The sequence below is a fragment of the Coloeus monedula genome (genome assembly GCF_965178545.1).
Source record: "Coloeus monedula genome assembly, chromosome: 2".
Taxonomy (NCBI): Eukaryota; Metazoa; Chordata; class Aves; order Passeriformes; family Corvidae; genus Coloeus; species Coloeus monedula.
In genome coordinates this window covers 110388703-110407525 of record NC_138782.1, presented here as the reverse complement: position 1 = coordinate 110407525, position 18823 = coordinate 110388703, and the positions used below count along the sequence as shown (strand labels likewise).

The 18823-nt window shown below is 44.2% G+C and overlaps 1 protein-coding gene across 1 annotated transcript in view; it reads left to right on the top strand.

Annotated features, from left to right (window-relative positions):
- The window catches only part of LOC309570150 (uncharacterized protein), a gene marked incomplete at its 5' end in the record, with an annotated part of 31608 nt that extends 12785 nt beyond the window's left edge, over positions 1 to 18823 (top strand). The window contains 8 exons of the mRNA XM_082276777.1: positions 1687 to 1755; positions 3580 to 3795; positions 4721 to 4795; positions 6388 to 6486; positions 13615 to 13718; positions 14401 to 14520; positions 16103 to 16232; positions 16693 to 18823. Of these exons, the coding sequence (XP_082132903.1) occupies positions 1687 to 1755; positions 3580 to 3795; positions 4721 to 4795; positions 6388 to 6486; positions 13615 to 13718; positions 14401 to 14520; positions 16103 to 16232; positions 16693 to 16748 (869 nt within the window). The 3' untranslated portion in view covers positions 16749 to 18823. The remainder of the gene's footprint in view (positions 1 to 1686; positions 1756 to 3579; positions 3796 to 4720; positions 4796 to 6387; positions 6487 to 13614; positions 13719 to 14400; positions 14521 to 16102; positions 16233 to 16692) is intronic.

The window sequence follows — 18823 nt, the reverse complement described above, 5'->3', positions numbered from 1 at the left end:
GCCATGACACCCTCTCTGCTGTCCCTCACATGGATGTCCCATAGATGTGGCTTTCCTGGGGTGAAGGGCCCCACAGCTCAGCTGGTCTGCACAGCAGAGGATGGGTGTTCACAGCCTCTGACCAGAGCCTGTGCCACACGCCCACAATCTCTCCTCCTCTCCCTTTGGTGCAGGGTCTGTGCAAGCCTGGCAGCAGATAAACCTGGGGCTGTGGCCTCCACGGAAGGTGGTGGTCTGGGCCCTGCCATGGATGCTCTTCCAGATGCTTTGAACAATAGTGTCACTTTCCTTATCTCAAGTTGCCTTAGGCGTTTAACTCGCAGTTCAGGGTTTCAGTCAGGAGGCCCATCCAGGGTGGCCTTCGGTGGTGCAGCTTCATTATACACTTTTTCTGTAACGGGCGAAAGTCCTTCATAAAGATGTTTAAACCATAAACCGTAACATTTCAGTCTCTGACATGGGCCATGCGCTTTCCTGCCACACTCCCCAGGTCCTGACTGCCTACACGGGGGGGGCAAATCTGCAGGTGAGGAAGGATCTCTGAAGTGGCCAGAGGCCCAGTGGTCAGCGGGGTCCTTCTTTGTGCTCTTACCCTAATCCTGTGGCCTCCACACAGATGGAGCAGCACGTTGTTTTGCCCATGACTGAGGCTGGTAAAGGTGCTGGGGCAATTCACAGCCAACTTCTAGCACACCTGTGAGCAGAGACAAGACTTTTGTTTGCAAACAGATCTGCAGAGAAATCTGGCAGAGGCCAGCAAGGCTCAGGCAGCTAGAATTTCACTGGAAAATACATTGCATCCTGTGAGCCCCTCTCTGCCTCTCCCCACCAAGGGTTATATTGAAAACAACAAATTCTAAGCTTTTCTGGGCTTAAAAGATTACAATGTGATTAGGGTGAGAGCAAGAGAAGCCCTCACTGCTGTTGGACCAGAGTCCTTCCCGGGGCCCATCAGGCTGCTGGGGGAGAAGGCAACACAGCAGAGGCTTTCTTCAAATGGATCTGTAGTTTTTTGAATGGCTGAGCCAGCTGAACTCCTTCATGTGTTTCTTGGGGATGCTTCATGTGTTCTTCAGGGATGCTTCAGAGAAAGGAAGTGTCTTGGTCAGCTTCAGGGGCTGTGTTTTTTCCTTCATTAACCATTTTTGCCAGCACCTCCTCTGACTTCTTGGGTCATGGAGAGCCTGGATGGAGAAAGGATGTGGACCCATGGCTGTGAGTGAATGTGTGTGTAAACCAGCTGAGTGGGAGAGGGTGCCCACATTGCAGAACAAGTCTTAGGGTAGGTTCAGGGCTAGAGGAACCCTGTAAATTGAAGCCTTATTTAATGGTTAAGATTTTCATCGACTTCTCCCTACTGTCAGACATACAAGGTGGTTGATGCTCTGCTGTGACGTCCCTCAAGGGAACGGGTGTCACATCAGGCTGACACACAGGACAGAAGAATATGCACAGTTACATGAGTCAGGACATGACAGACAGGTTTGTGATGGGGATTTCTTATGTAATGCTTTTCTGCAGAGGATGCAAAGGCTGCACACAGGGGAGGTGCTGCACAAGATCTAATGCCTCTTTTACAGCCAGAATCAGAAACTATCAGATGGCTACTTACCTTGGTGTTAAGCAGTAAAGGCAATGAAGAAAGTTCTTTGAGAGCTTAAAAATTAACTTTTCTCTGTGTTGTAGGAGTTTGGCAGACCAAGATCAGCAGCCGTGAAAAGAGACACTTAAGGAAGGAAAGGCTGAAACAAAAAGGTAAATGTACAGGCTCAGTTCACACACCTGATCTGGCTGGGTTTGTTATCCCTCCTTACACCCCAGCATCTTTCTGTTTGCTCTATCTGTCATTTGGCAGCAAAATCCGTGCACTTACTGAGGCTATTTACTTAAGAAAATACAGCTTTGGGAGCTTTTACTTGGGAGCTTGCCTTTTATTCCATGCTCTCACTAAAACACACAGCATTACCCACAGGACTTTGAAAGCAGATGTCTGTTAGAGCTGAGATCTGCTAAAGGCTTGGTGTCACGTGGGCTAGTTCCGTCTGCGTGACTTGACAGAAGAAGTTTTTTGATAATGGACGTATAAAAACACATGCATTTTGCTCAAACAGGTTCTTTAGTCCACTAGACTAAAGAACTATAGCAGGAATATACTCTTACCCTAATGAGATAAAATGAAACAACACTTTGTGCTCGCTGCACATTTTTCCTCCAGGGATTTCAAGGTGTCTGCCGTGCACTTATGCCTATATACATTTCTACTAATCATGTTATATGTAATAACCACTATATGAAAGCAGGTCATGGAATTAAGTCATTTGGAAGCATTTTCATTATCTGTGATAAAATGATCAAAATAACCTTTATTATAGTAGAGTAATTTAGAAGCTAAGGTAGGAGTTTGGATATTGGAGAGAGGTAGCTGGATTGGGAGATGTAGCTGGACACATGTGTGAGTTAGTGCACTGTCTGCAATAAGGCTCTTAAAGTACTCTCAGATGCTCTATTAAAATTGAAGGGTAAGGGAACAGGAAATTTTAATAGAAAAATATACAGGCACCTTGGGACCACTTTATGATTTGGATTATATAGAGTTAAATATCAAGAGTTTAGATTTTTAACTCTTGGTTTATCAAGGGTCTTTAAAGGCTAGAGGTGCTGAGGTCTCCACTTTCTCTCCAGCAAAGTGAATAGGTCCACATTTCTTTCTTCATGTAAGTTGGCCTGTTGTCATCAGTGGTGCCAGCTGCACATGCAGAACCCCACAGGGTTTAACCCTAAGGTCATGCAGGTGTTAAGGGCTTTGCTGACCCAGGAAAGGGGGCTCAGTTCACCAAGTCTCATTTGAAGTACCAGAAGTCCTTGGTGCAATCCTGCAGCCTGGGCTGTGCAGGATGCTGAATCCAGTGATCATGTTAGCATGGGCATTCACAGAGTAGTGAGATCTGATCTTCTAGGAAGAAGCCCTAACCCTGCTGAGTGCTGGCTGATGTTCCCTGCCAGGGGAGAAACAGTAGCATCAGCATTAAGGTGTATGAAGGTGGAGTTGATGTCAGCAGTGGTCTCCTCTTCACCAGAGCTCCCGAAAATGCTTTGCTATTCTGGAGGCTGGAGTCATAAAACACTTTAGAAGTCCTTTGGAACAAAAATGGACATAACTGTCACTTTTAAAAATATTCATTTGCTTGGCACTGATTTCTCTAGCAGCCTTGAACTACCAACATCCAAGAGGTTTGCTTTCTTTTTCCTTGGAGGTCCAGCTGTTCTCTTTCTCTCCCTTCAATGCCCTGGGCCCCCAGCAGGACTCTGGAGGCCTTGAGCCTCCCCTCCAGGGATGGATGTCCAAGGCTGCTGTGACGCCTTCCTTCTCACATTGGCCTTCCTTCCTGTTTTCCACTTCAGTGTCCCATCCCAGGAACTCTGCTTCACTGTCATTGTATCTGTAAATAATTTCAGTTGGAAATAGTCATAACATCTGGCGGGTTTAGATCAGGCATTGTTCTGTTGTCTCTCCTGTACAAACTCTTACTTGTAATTAAAAATAATGATGATCCTGTGGTAATGTTTATTCCTGAGAAGACCCCACCAGAGCATGCCAGGGTAGCTCAGCGGTTGAGCCAGCCTTCAACTGGGATGAGAAGGGAGCGGTGTGGCCACTCACAGAGGACACCAGTGGTGGTGGAAAAGGTGCTTTCTTTGCCAAGGTGGAGTGTGGGACCATGCTGAAAGGCTCAGGAGCCCTACGGGAAGAATCAGCACCCTCCAGGTCAGAAGACGATGTTTTCTCCAACGTGGGTGAGTGTTGACTCCAATATTGCTGAGGGGAAACTTCACAAATTGCTGTGTCCTCGTCAGAGTGTAGCCCCATTGACATCCATCCTGCACATAGTGTTGTTCACCCCCCTTGGACCCTGGTAGCTGTCATTTATTTCCCAGCAATGTGAAAAGAGGGGTACTTACGGCAGGAATTCCTTGTGTTGTAGACTACCTGCTGGGTGCAAGTTGTTTTCTTCCCACAGGTATGTAGTGTTTGTGTCCTTTACAGCCAAGGCCTTGCCCTCCGAGGATGCTCACAGAGTATGGTCAGAGTTAGGCTGCAGGGTATATCCGTGTGTTTCAAAGCAGGATAAAGCAGGGTATTCCTAAATCAAAAGCATTTGATTTTGTCTACATTCTCAGTGATTAATTGAGCGTGGTGGCTGAATTGAATGGTATATAAGGCCACATGATGACTCACCTTCAGTAGCAGTAATCCAGTACTCTGATGATTCAGAAAATGCTCTTAAGGTTGCCCTCACATGAGTCAACTTCTCTAGAGTCCTTTTCTTGAAAAGTATAGGGTTGATGAGGGAGGACATTAGTACCATTTTTACTCTAATGCTTTCAAAAGGCCAGATTCCAATACTGATCACAACTTCTGCCAGCAGTGCATAAAGGGGACATCAGTTCAGATGAGTGAGGAATTTAGGTCCAGAGAAGTGCTCTGCTGGTGTGACATGCATGCTGAAAGGCTGAGAAGGTGTACGTGGTGATGGGGCTGGGGTCTCTCTGTCCATAAAGGTGATTTCTCCTTGCTTGATTCTTACCTAGCAACAGCAGTGGATGCAGGCTTGGAGTGGAGAGAACATGGAAGGGCTGTAATGAGCTTGGGAGCATGAGGTAGAAACTGTGAACGTGATATCAGATTTTGGGTTACTGTTTGTTTGCATTTTAAATGCAGGAACATGGGATATTGCAGATGTAAAATCCTGTCCTGTGACCTTTGGGACATTGTCAGATCTCTCCAGGGATTTAGGTGAGTGGCCTCTCATTGTACTTCCATCTGAATTCTTCCACCACTTTCTTAGCTGCTTGGCTGAAAGGGTCTCACACTGATCACACAGGGGTCTTCTCCCCCGAGCCACATCTCATTAGTCACTCTCCCTTGCAGAGCTTGCTTGCATCTGCAATCCAGCACACCAGTGTTTAGGGAGTGACATCAGAACCTTTTATTGAGTGCTTTCCAAACTTGTGTTCTCATCCGGGAATAAATAAAAAAAAATATTGCCTCCCCTGCAGATTCTTTGTTAGGTTGACTCACACAGAAGGTTTCTGTTGTGTTCTGACAACCAACAAATTCAGAGAATTTCAGACTGAGGGAGGGAGTGAATGTGCAGCTTGGAAAGGCTGCCTAGCCAGCAGCTTCCCATCCAGCACAGCGAGGGATTTTCAGCTTGAGCCTCTCCATGCGTGGCCTTGAGAAGGATGGAGCATCTCTGTGCTTTGCATTGAGTTAAGCCTCAATTCTGGCTTTTACTTTGCATCTTTGCAACTGTCAGTCCTCACTGATTGACTCCAAGTGCCCCTGGTTCATACATTCCCTGCCTACCAGCAACTCACATTTGACTGAAAGGTTAGCTGGATGAGGAGTGCAAAATCTGATCCTAAATCTCTTAGAGATGCTAAAGACAAGCATAGATACATATAGATAGACATCTGTGCACAAAACAGCGTGTGTGGTGTTAGCCAGAATGCTGAAACTAGCTTCCAAAGCCAGATAAGGCAATTAATATAATATATGCCATATTTAACCATCTATTTTCTTACACTTTGTCAGCGGATTCAAGCAGTTCCTAATCTACAAGTACTCAACAGGGAGAAATACATGTTAACATCTGCATTTATGCAGCAAAAAATCGAACTGATACACAACTGCATAAACCATAGAGTTCACTAGGTAAAAGGAAGAAAAGAAAAATCAGAGATGTGAAAAAAAACCCCTGATTTATGAAAGATGTGAAGAAAACCCTAGTCTGTTATATACAGGCCTTAGAAAGTGGCTAAGGGGAGTCATTCTGGGAGGTATGTGAATCCTACTGGTTGCTTTAGTTACTGAAAGTAATCATCAAAACAACTTTTTCTTTTTCCTCCAGCAGCACACTTACCTGTTCTCTTTCATGGAGCAATTAATTTGGTAATTATGGATTTCTGTTAGCTAGAGCCGAAGCCTTCTCACTTAAGGTAGTGGAAGTTGGAGCTGGATATTCTGGATGCAGCTTTTGTTCTGCAGGAACTACAGCTCCTTCCTTAGATCCCCAACAGGGACATGCCAGAAGTTTACATTTCTGAATATTGTTAGTGTAGCCACTCCTGAGTGAGTTGTTTCTAATAAGTTACGCATGTAGTGTCCTCATCCAGCCTTTGTGAATAAATACACTGTGATGAGAAGCATAGATTAATATGTGGCTTAAATTACACAACATCCCGGCATTGTGACATAGCAAGCAGACAGAGGCATGATTAATTGGTTTTAATAATGTGAATATACCTATGTGATTATATTTTAGGTTTGGGATTTGGGTTTTTTTTTGATTTAATTTTTTAATGAAGATGCTTTCCTATGTGTAGATAACGTGAAGAGTAAATCATCTGAGGACAGTCCTTCCAGATGCTGTTGCCATGGCAGCTCAACTTTCCTCCCAGCAGATGATGCATGGCAGGGACAGGGTACGTCTCTTTGCCCTTTTTCTGTAGACAGACAAGTGCACTAATGCAGGAACTCTCTTCAGTCCATTCCCTAAGCCTCAGACATCAGGGTCCACTTCCCATGTGGCTCACTTGCTGGTCAGGGAGAAATCCAGTATGGGTCTGGTTTTGGGCAGGTGCCCAGAACTGCTGTGAGCTTGGTCAGGGCAGCCATTGTCCAAATGGGACCCTTGAGAAAGGCAAGAAAGTGCATTTTATATATGTTTTTCCTTGGAAGGCAAACAAATAATGCAGTAGGTACAGTCTGTTTTGGTGCATACATGCCGGTGCAAAGTGTAATTAGATTTCCTGAGCAGCAGCAGGGAGGCTGTCTGCAGGCTCCCGTGTCCTCTCTCCAGCAGTTGCACAGCTATCAGCTGCGAGCAGATAAGCACAGGAACAGGGCAAGCACAGGGCAATCCCTCCCCACACCCTGCAGAGAGTGGGTCAGGGACTTTCTGAGCCAGAAGCAGCAGGATGGGCTCTGTGTTTCAAAAAGCCCCACGTGTTAGCAGTCAGCTCAGATTACTGAATTTGTGAAACGAGTTCAAAGTTGTGTTTGGTTTTCATAACCGAAGCACTGTGTTTCCCTCCCTCCCGCTGTTGTGTGGAAAGGTGGAGCTGAGTGGGACTTTTCCAGGCAGCCGCAAGCCTGGGCTCGGTGAAGTGTCTGGGGGAGAGCCATGGGAGGACAGGGTGCTTCTCGAGCTCTGTGTACCTTTGCCAAAACTTTAAATTTCCTTGGAAATGCCCTGAACCCTGATGCAGAATTCAACTCCAGTGAACTGTGGCAATCAGGATTTCAGTCTTTCTATAACTGGTAATGGGTTTTTTTTTTTAGTTTTAAAAGAAAGACAAGCATGGGTCCTGAGTGGCTCAAATAATTTGACATGAACAGTGTGGGTATTAGATGACCTTTTCTCTCAACCTTTTGGTCAGGATTGAGTGAAGTATCTGTATATACCCCTGTTGTTGGGAGGCCTTTCCCTGCTCTTGCAGGAATGATGGCTGATGAGCTGAGCAAACCTCTTCGTGCTCTAGCTGCTCTGATTGCTTAACTGCAGGAGAACCCAGAGGGGTGGAATGCATTAAGGAGAAAAGATTGTGGTTGTCTTGCTTCTCTGCCCAGCGGTAACTGAAGTTCTGCAGCAAATGCATCATTTTGGCCGTGATTTTATAAATAGCACAGTTTGCTTTAAAAAGAATAAAAACTAAACCCCCAACCCCCAGCATTCCCTTCCCTTGGTGCTGTGTTTCTTTACCCCTGCGTTGCTGCAAAGGGTTCCTGGCCCCTTCCAACTTTGGAGCCCGTCGTGCCCACGTGGGATGGAGGGAGGCAGTGTGGGCAGCTCTTCAGCAGCGTTCCCTTGCACTGCACTTAGCACATGTCAGACTTGGCACACTCTGGGCTTGATCTGCAGTTGCAGACAGGGCTCTGCTTTTGGAGTTCCATATCTGCCTGAGAGTAGAACTATGGGAGCAAGTTCAGCAGCTTCCTTCTGCAAATATCAGAGCAGAAGTTTTTGGAGGATTCTGTCTGTCTTACAGCTTGCTTTTTTGTCCTGTTTTTTTTTTTTTTTTGCCTTTGAATCATCAGCCTTGATATTGATGCAGGGGGAGAGCCATGTCATGAACATGTATTCCCTGAATTTAGATGAGGTAATGGCTGGCATTAAGGTCAGCGCTGCAGGCAAAATGAGCTCTTAGACAGTTAAACATGGCCTATTAGCTCTTGCAGACTTGGGAACTAAAAAAAAAAAAATACCATTCATAGCCTAAATACGAGCTGGGGTCATTTTATCAAATCCAGAGCAGTATATGTAATGAGCCTCTTTGTTCTGTGCCAGGCTGGTACAACAGAAGGAGCTGCATGCTGGCCTCCTGCCTCTGCCCCTGCTGCTGGAGCTGCCTTGGCTGGCTCCCTGCCCCACATGGGGTTATCTTTTGTGAAGTACCAACAATAATAACACCCGCACTTACAAAAGCCTTGAGGCGTGAGTGTTGGCACAACTGAAAGCATATATACATAGAGGGAGAGAGGGAGTTAGTGGTAAAGGGAACTGGGCAGTCACTTTTGGAATATTTAAAAGTCTATCAGTCTGGCTGGTTTCCAAATAACGCACTGCTGTGTTGACATTCACTAATGATACATGCTGCTCATGGTTAATTCTTAATTATTGTCATATCTGGAGTTCTGTGTCCATTTCTGGGCTCCCCAGTACAAGCCAGTCAGGGATATACTGGAGCAGGTCCAGCCATGCCTGTGTACAAGCGTAGGGTTGTTGCATATGGTCAGCCCAGACAGTGGGGAAGAGGCAATGGATAAGAAGTGAATTTCCACTTATCCATAAGTGAAAGATTTTTTTTTATGGTGAGAGTGGTCAGGCAACAGAACTGTTTGCCCACAAAGTCTGCAGACTTTCCACCCTTCAAAATATTCAAAACCCTGATTGCTACATTCCTGAGAAACCTGCTGTAGCTGAGCCATCTGTAAGGTGTGGGGTGGGACTAGACAATCTCCAGAGGCCTCTTCCAACCTCATTGATTCTGAAATTCTCATTCTGTCATCAGTTATTGTCTCTGCATATTCAAACAATTAGTCCGTAGCAATCTAAGCCTTTGTCAGCTGGGGGCATTCAGTGTCCTGGAGTTGAAGCCACATGGTCAGCACTGATGGCTGCTGTCCCATTAGTCCCACCAGCAGGCTGAGGTGGCCAGGACTCTTCCACAAGGGAAGGGGACCCCAAAGTTTTTCATCATCATTTTTCCCTGCTCATCATTAGTGTTTACCCACCTTTCATTCCTGTCACAAAGAGAAAGAAAGGGGGGCGAACCTCTTCCGGTCCTGGCATAATTCACTTTATGTTTGAGCCCGGAAAATGCTCTGCTTTTGCCAGGCACCTTTCCTGCTTCTTCTGCAGGGTTGTTCTTGATCCTCCTGCCTCTGCCTTGGAAGCTTTACTTGCATGTGTTTCCCAGTACTCCCTTTATATACCTGTGCCACATATCTGCCACTGCCCCTTTGGTGACATTTATATACTTCAGCTTTGCTGTCCCACAGAATGCATCTCAAGCTGTGGCTGGTTTTGCTGTTATAAAACATGTAACCCACACAGTGAGGCCGGCTGGGCTGTCTTAGAGCACTTGTGCCTGGTTCTAAGGCAAGGGAATACTAATTTTATCCCATGCATCTGCTTCCAAGTGAAGTGGACCTGCGCTTTGGCAATAGCACAGTGCAATCTCAGAAAACCCACATGCTGCTTTGCAAATGCAACGTCTCACGACCATGAGAATCACTTTTTACCTGTGTCTTGGCATCTTCCCAATGAGTCCTTCTTGACTGCCAATGCAAATTTTCCCCAGAACCTTAAAAAAACTCCCATGTCTCCTGATCCTATGTCTCCTGACTCCCAACCTTCCTTCTGTTCCAGGGTTAAAATCAATTTTAATTCCTTTGTTTTATGGGAATCAGTAGCTTTTATCCATTAAAAGAAGTCTTCAGTTTGGGGTTTATTTGCTATTTTGCCTCTACTGAGTTATGCTGAAGGAAGGTGCAAAATAAGGGATTCCTTCACCCAGCTATTGGTGGCAATAATTTTGACCTGTAACACAGAAATGCAAGCTTTAGACTGGAAATTTTCAACCCATTTCAACTGGATGTATTACACTTGGTCTACAAGTGATGACTTGGCAAGGATTTGGGTGTATGTTCATTACTCAGTCAACTGCCCTTTGCAAAGGGATGGGTTTTCTACAGCAGCCACAGAAAAGCTCAATGCCATGGACAATATGCAACCTCCTGAGAGGTTTGCCCTGCCAGATGAACCTCCCTTAGGTTTCTGCTGCCCATATTGAGGGACAGCATGCCAAGAGAGATACTGGTAGATAGAAACCAAATGTACAACTCTGGATTAGAAAAATTTTAATCCCCTTCTCGGTGACACAGACTGAGTTTTTCTGCAGTACTTTCCAGTTTCGTTTTCCAGGCCAGATAATTAGGTTCAGCCTGTACTCCACCCTATCTATCAGCAGGCACAGGGAACTTGCTGACTGTCCCCTTTGACCAGATCCTGCTGCTGTGGGGCCCTGTTTGCCTGCTCCCCAACAGCCCCCAGGGTGCAGCCATCTGCTCCTCCTCATTACACAGGAGAGAGATTGGAGACCAGGGGCATTTAGGTAGTTGGTGCTGGGATGGACTTTCTGCCTGCAGAGCTGCTGGCAGCCTCCCCAGTTTCTGAAGACACCTTCAATGTTGGGCCTTTCAGGATCTAAAAGTGTTTTCATTTCATGGGGTACATGGAAACTACCTTGGCCTTGAAATGCACACTGCAAATGTTTGCTGCCAACAGAAAAGTACAGATGTGTCTGGGTGGAGTTTGCTGGAGGACTGAGGTGGCTTGCAAGCAAGAACTTAGTTGGAAAATGACATTTAACAGCATTGCTTTTGTCAAAATGAACAGAAGGAATTGCCAAGATGTTGGTCTGTACTTGTGCTGAGAGAGATATCACCTCTGTCAGGGATATCACCTCTGTCAGGGCTAAACACACATGGGGAATAGGGGGACGTGCTGCTGCATGGTACATTCTTTTTAGTGTTTATGTTCACAGAAACTTCTGATCAGTTTTAGCCTGTGAGAGGCTTGATGACCCAAAGAGAATCAGTTGCTGATTTTAAAATACTAGAGAGCATTCAAAGTTTAATGACACTGTGGGAGATGTCACTGTAGAAGAGAAATATGCTACACAAGAGAAGAGATTTTAAGGCAGAGCTTTGGGAAAAGTACATTTAATCTCATTTCCCCATCAAATCCAGCAAATTATAAAGAATCTCATACCGCCCTTAACTTTAATCTGAGTTGATTTTTAACACCCTTGGGACACAATGCTTTGCGAAGAGTAATTCTGAGATGAGGCAGAGTCACCGCTGTTTGGCTGTTTCATGCCCACATGTGATAAGGGTGAAGCATTAATGTAAGCCCATTGCAAGCAGTTTGCCATCAAAACTATTTTCATGTTTAGAAGTATACAGACAAATGCACTTTTTGAGATATCAGAAGTTAAAAAGGTGAAAACAACAGTTGTGGCTTTCCATTTGTTAAGCTATGGTCTGTTTTGCTTGCACACCCACAAGAGCATCCATCAGCAGAGCTGCTGCCTTGCATCTCAGGAGATTGAATTCTGTTTTGGACTGGAATTTTATCGGGGAATGCATTCAAAATTAGCTGTTCCTTTCCCTTTTGAAGAAGGAAAGACATTATCTATATAGAGGGCATGGATTTTAAACTGAGAAACTTAAACAATGTTTATAATCATGTTTATTACATTTGGGAGTAAACTGGTCAGAGCAACATTTTGGAAAGAGTTTTCTTTTATCATTCCCAGCATGCTTTTGGTTTTGGCCCTGCTTCAAGTAGAAGTTTTTCCATCCAGCTTGGAATTTTTTTTTTTTTTTTTAAGTGAAGTAATCAGCCAAGAGTTATTATTATATGTTATGTTTTTAAAGTCTTTCTTCCTGCTAGGATAAGACTTAAGATTGTTACATTCAAATTGTTAAAAAATTAATCAAGTAGTCCTTTCAACATTTTATGCCGATTTATCTGCTTTTTTGCGCCTCATTCAGTTTGGGTGAAGGAATTAAACTGGTCTGTTTTGCCTTCTTGCCTGAGCACAGTTTGCCAGTGCTGTGAGGAGAGGCAGCTGAGGGCTTGCAGCCAGATTTTCAAAGGTACCAGATGCTGAAAGATAGAGAAAACTAAAAGATTTTGAGAAGTTTTTTGCCCAGCTCCCATGAAATGATCAGAATTGATGCTGGGTAGGTGATACCTATTTCATGCCTATTTAGAGTTGCATCTTAGGGAGGTTTGGTAAACAGTGCTGGGATGGTGCTATTCTGGCTTACATTCAAGAAAAGAAAATAGAAAAGCATGGTGAAGTTGAGAATGTACTTGCTTCTATTTTTTGTAAGAAAGAAAACACCAATGAGAGCAATAACAAATGCACAAATCCTTTGCTAATATTACTCTTCCTTACAAATAATTGCCCAGAGGATGGTGTGTTGCAGTGAATGGAAGAGCCTGCTGTGTCTGCCAGTGTGTGGGAACCCAGAATGCAGAGAATATTTCTCTGCCTGTTTTGAAGACTTTTACCCCCCTGAACAACACTGGTTTTGGCCTTTGTCCATGGGAAAATTTGCCTAGCCTCTGGGAAGAATTTGAATCTACAATGGTGTGAATTAGGTGATAGAATACTATGTGAGATTATCACAGGGTGAAAAATTTAGAGTTTTTAGGTCTATTTGCATAGTAAACAGGTAAAAGTAGAAAACCTCAAAATGGAGGATAAGTTGTAGTTAAAACCTTCTTTCTCCTTCTTCACTAACTCCATATTTTGCAGCAATAGTGGTCTGGGATGATTGGATACAAAATTCCACAGTTCCTGTCTACGTGATTTAGGAACTTGTTGGACATTGGTAAAAAAGTGAAAATATCTTGCATTTTAAGTCTTCATTGGGTAATTTACCTTAAAAAGGCTGTGAAATTTTGGTAAGTTGTCTTCTTGCTGCATTCTCTGCTCTGTGCTATGTCTGGCCATGGCAGTGGCTTGTACGCCTTAGATAAGAATTAATAAACACCTATCTGGAGACTGAGAAGTATGAAGTCCCATTCGACTCCTTTTTTCTCCTGACGTCTCCCCCATCAGGGAAGACAACAATTAATAACGTGGACATTGTTACCAGTGTTTTCTGGATATGCCTCAATCCTTCTCCATAAAATTAAAAGGAGATGTTTGACAAGAGACACTATTAGTTTTGTAAAGCTTGCTTTCTTCTGTATGTGCTTTTCTGCCCTTCTTCAATTTTTCTCCTGTCCTAAAGAGTGCAGTCACTAATTGTGAATTGGCAGTCAATGTATACGTCTTAATACATTTTAAAAATAAATCTGTAAATGTTTCAATGCATTTAAGATGTGCACACATGCACCTCCAGACATCACACGGTCAAGCAGGAAGACGACGAGCAGGAAGGTATTTTTGCAGCATTTGTGCTACTCATGTGAGGCGGGGAAGTAGCATGGATTTGAACATAACTCATTTGTCTGCTTGCCCTAATAGGTGACCCTTCAGTGATTGATCTGGACTCTGACTGGAAGGCTCCCACGGAAGAGTGGGGAAACTGGACTGGAGATGAGGAGCATCAAAAGAGGGATGAGAAGAAGGTGAGGAGAGTGGTGTTGATGGCCAAGGGAGACCTGCTCCACTGGGGTCAGACTCATCCAGGCTGGGGTCTCCAGCCCTGGAGCCAGGCTCCTTTGGTTGTAGGGGCCTTCTCATGACGGGAGGAAGTGCTTGGCATGGTCACTGCCTGATCTGTGTGAGATAGCGGGAGCTCGGGGACACACTTGCAGGATGCATGAGATGGCTTGGGGAGAGTTGGCTGGTTCTGAGAGTTCATCATCCAGGTGGTATTGCTGTCCTAAGCAGCAAATCCTGGCTGTTTGCACCCTACTGCTGCTGACCTTCTCAAATAACCAGGCCTTAAAAGAGGTGTGGAGTCAAGAGCTGACAGAGCCTTCACAGCATCTTGGGCAGGCGGGACATATTTAAGTTTGCTGATAAGACGGTTTGGTGACAGTGATACAGTGGTATCTTGGGTGGAGATGTAGAAGCAGAAGTCTTGCTGTTTAAATGCTTTCTGGAAGCCCAGGGAAATATTCCCCTCAGGCAGGAGTGGGAAGAGCATGCTGAGCTTTTTGCAAAGAGCTGAGGTGTGCACCTTATCCAGAGAGGCAGCCCTGCTTGTACACTGTTAGCACACACTCCTGGAGGTAATCAATCTTCCTGAAAAAAACAAAATTAGCTGTCCCAGGACTCGTCTTACAAAATCTCTGATGCTTTCAGGATTTGCCAAAAGGCAAAGCAGGCATCCGTTTCTGCCTTTCTGGGCTCGAAAGCAAAACACAGCGGAAGAAGAAGAAAATGGAAGTGAAGGAAGCAAGGGGTGGAGCTGGACTGAGGCATGTGAGTATTTTGTATTTTAAGAGTAGTGTTTGGTTTTCCACAAGCAGAGGGGGATTCTTCTCCGTTAGGATGACCTAAGGGAGACTTTTCTTCCTCTGTCTTCTGGCTTTCTCTTCTATTTTCTCCCCATAAAAAGAAGTTATGAGTACAGCGAACAGTGGAGTTTTGCAACATGGTATTCTCTAACATATTTTCACAACACTTTGATTTTGCAGCACAGAATGTTGTGCACTAAACTTGGAATGCATCTGCCTAAACAATTTTTCGTCCATGATTAAAGCCAGATGCACTCCAAATTTAATGTACAATTGGCCTGTGTTTCATCTATAGCTGAAGGTCACCCAGAGATATTAACAGTAATGAAAAGGTGGTTCCCAAAAGTCAGTGAAGATAAAACGAGGCCACTGTTATACCAGTAAAAAGCCTATTGAGAGAAAAATGTCTCAGAGTGCAACAGAGGAAGGCTGCAGACAATGTCAGTTCATTTGGGATGGGAAGTGCAAAGGAACAGAGTGTTTACTGGGTTTTGGACTAGTCCTCGCCTGTGATGTCCTTGGCGCTCAGTTAAATGAGAAATGGGGAGGGACCTCCCAAAATATCCAAATTGTATTTCATTCACTCGTCACAGAATATGTTTTTCTGGACATCTATAGCTACTTTTTTCTTTCCCCTTTTCTCTTCCCTCCCCTCCCCTCCCCTCCCTTTCCCTTCCCTCCCCTTCCCTCCGCTTTCCTTCCTCTCCCCTTCCTCTCCCCTTCCCCTCCCCTTCCCTTTTTTTTTTTTTAATAACTTGTCCTCCCCTCACACCCACTGTGGTCTCTTATGATCCTTGGGACAATTTTGCTCCCAGATCTCCTGATGCTCCCATTTTAAGGGAAAGGTTTTAACTACCTCACTGACCACAGTCCACATAATCATTAGGATATCCTATCAGTTCCCAGAGTGCTGTCACGCCACTCTCTTGCACAACCAATTAGTTGGTTTAGCTTTGTAGGTACCTTAATGAATAATCTTAACAGTGCTGTTCAGACTCCTCAGGACAGCATTGCTTCTTCTGACATGTTTATGATGGGCCAGAAGAAGCTCATGTTGCATGTCAGCCCCAAATGCTGGTGTCTGGTGCCCCAAATGCTGCTGTGCATGCTCGTCCTTCAGATGGACATAAAAAATGAAATTACTTGTGAAGCCAGATCCACAAAGTTGCTCATCACACTCCTTGTGCTACCTCCAGTCTTTCTGTGGACTCTAGTCACTTTTAGCAGTCACTGGGTGCATCTTACTCTTCAGTGTCACTATACAATGACAGTACTTTCATCTCAGTATTTCTTGCTGTTCCTCTGTTCACTGGGGGAAGCACGGGGAAAAATAGTAATGAAAGATAATTTCAACACTTTAATCCCCTCTAAAACAAATAAATAAGAGGTAGGTAGATAACATGGCAAAATATTCTAATCATGTAAAAATTAATTTGTCCTGCAGTTCCTTTAAATGCCCCACAATAATGACATTTTCTCTCATATTTTGTAATTGCCTATGCTTTGTTTAACTCATATGCTTAGTGAAGCACATTGTTTCAATTAAGCCCCAGCAAGGTTTGCAAACAAGAATGGAAGAAGGCCCAAGGGACTTGATATCTACAAAACATAGCAGTGATGCAGTTGGTGCTTCCTTCAAAAAATCCTTGGACATTGCTAATAATTCACCCAATAATGGTAAGTGATTGCACATCAGATGAATTTTCAGAAGAACGTGTAATCTGAGAAGTGTTCACCAATGCATATTTAAGTGAATATGTGAAATTCTTCTCCTTTAGCTGCATGTGTTAATTCTTTGAGGCTCTGTATTACTCAGAGGCTTTTCTGTGACAAATACCTGTTCCTGCTCCTCTTGGAGTTACTGAACAAAAAAAAAAGCTACTATTGCATTAAGTGACAATAATTTTTGCACAGCACTTTTCAACATGAAACAGAAGCAAATATGAGTGATCCAGAGCCCACTGAAAACATTCAGAGTTCTCCCCGTGACTTTGAATTACCCTAGAAAGTAGGTGGCCCTTGTAAAACACACCTAAGAACCCTTAAATTTCCTTCATCTGGCAAAAAGCCAACAGTTCTCAGGGATGCAATTGCATGTGGAAGGTTTGTGCACTGGCCCCTGTTGTTTGTATGGCAGGTGTACCTGGAAAAAAGGAGAGGAGGAAGAGGAAGAAAATGAAGAAAGAGACTTGAGGGAGCTGTATAGCTGCCAGAGCGCCAACCCGATGGGGCAGACATGCCGATGAGCTGCAAGGATTCTGCTTTCTGCGATGCCGCTGAGCCCCAGGCAAAGAGAGGCTCCGGGAGACCTCCCAGTGAGAGGAAGAGGAGAAGAGGAGCAGTGAGCCAGAAAGCGTGAGTGTGTGAGAGAGGAGAGAGGGAGCAGGCTGTGCACAGGAGGTGGTTTTGAAACAGAGTGGCTGTTCATTGCAAGCTGCTGCCCTTGATCAAAAGCTGCTGAATGGGGTTTGACTGGTTGCATAAAGTCCTTTCAGTTTTTTGCTGTCATGTTGTTCGTCAACTTGTAGTGTTCTATGCCATTGTAGAAATAGTTGGGCTATACCTGAGTGTGATTGTACTTTGGTCCCATGGAGGATCCACCAGCTAGTCTGGTCTCCTCTAGCATTTTTGCAGAAGTGCTCATCGACAGGCTAGTAATGTACAGAAGGAAGCACTGTTCAGAGACAGAGGGAGAATAACATGGATCATTTTCCAACCTCCTTTTTTAAATTCTTGGTGGCTGCTACTGTCAGCTACATTGCCATATTTACCCTTTTTACCCCACATCAGACTAGTTTGCTCCTCAAGGAATATTTCTAAAGGAGGTTTTAAACTTATTTGGAAAGATGATCTAAACCCTTTTTCTCCCTCAATTTCATGGTGGGCTAAAGTTTAAAGTCTGTATGTCCAAAGCATGTAGCATTTGTACTTATAGTAGACTGAGGTAAATTTTTAAAGTCATTTTTCTTAATCTGATGTTTGGAAGTTTTTATCATTTTGTCACTTGAATATTCTAATATAAACTAAATTTGTCAATGAAGTTTTTAAAAATGTCAGTTTAGTATTTATTGAAGAGTGTGTATTTCTCCTTGTCAGAGGGCTCATAGTATGGAGAAGAGAATGTGTTACAATTGAATACTATGGTTTATAAACAATGCTGAACTGACACCACGAAAAGCAGAAGCCCTTTATCCCCAGAGGAGCTGCAGCTTTGGTGGTAGCTGGGGGGTTTTCTTCAGACGGTCCTGAGACTATGCCTGACCCATCCCAGAAGTGCTGCCTTGAAGGATGAGATAGTGTTTCTCAAATCTCCATCTGCATTTGTGCCTCTGGAGACGGTATGGGAAGGTTACCAATGCATGTTAAATGTGTGCACATTTGTAGGCTTTGGGCTGATGCTGTGAAACTCCTTTTGCTAGGACCGTGTATAACCAGGGATGTCCGTGGTTTTACACTGCCACAGCTGCACTCCTGTTTGTATCACGGAGCCAGAGGAGAGCTCTGTGCTTCTGCCATTGCATCCCTGATCCCTGATCCTGGCTTGTCTGAGCTTTACCTACAGCTCAACACTTTTCCCTGACGGCTGTCATCTCTTGCATAGCTGTCAAAGCAGCTGTACCCTTCAGAGAAGCAATTAACTGCAGCAATCTATTTGTGTTTAGAATTTAGCTACTATATGTTGAAGGGCAGTTCTCTTGTACTGTGGTTTTTGGGGTAGTCAGCTGTACTGTGTGCCCTGAAATTTAGCACAGCAGGGTTATTTCAGACAGGCAGGCGAGGAGTAATCTTAACTGATGCCACTTAGCAGGCCACTGCCTAGAATCTGCACATCTTGGTGTTTGTGTCTCAGTGTAGGCGAAATATTGGCAGTTTATGAATGGACTGAATAGACCAAAGAGCTTTTATCTGCAAAGTAACTGGTTTGGAGCAGATGCGTAACAAGAAAATACATGGCCTCACTGGAGGAACAGGTACAGCAAGTTCAAGGATTTAGAAGATGTGCTAATGAGTATGTGGGTAATGAGCAAAGTTCTGCTATCTCTGAAGCCAATGGAAAACATTCATTGACCTCATTGGGGCCAGGATGTTGCCCATGGTCTTTGCTTAGCATTGAAGATAACCTCTGTCATCCAAACAAGAAAGAAAAAAAGAGAAGCTCACAAGATTGGTGGACTACAGATTTCTTCTGCTTTTTTCTCTATATCTGCTTGTTAACTTTTTGATGTCTTTGTAATTATGCTTTATTTCAACGTTTTTCAGTATTTCAA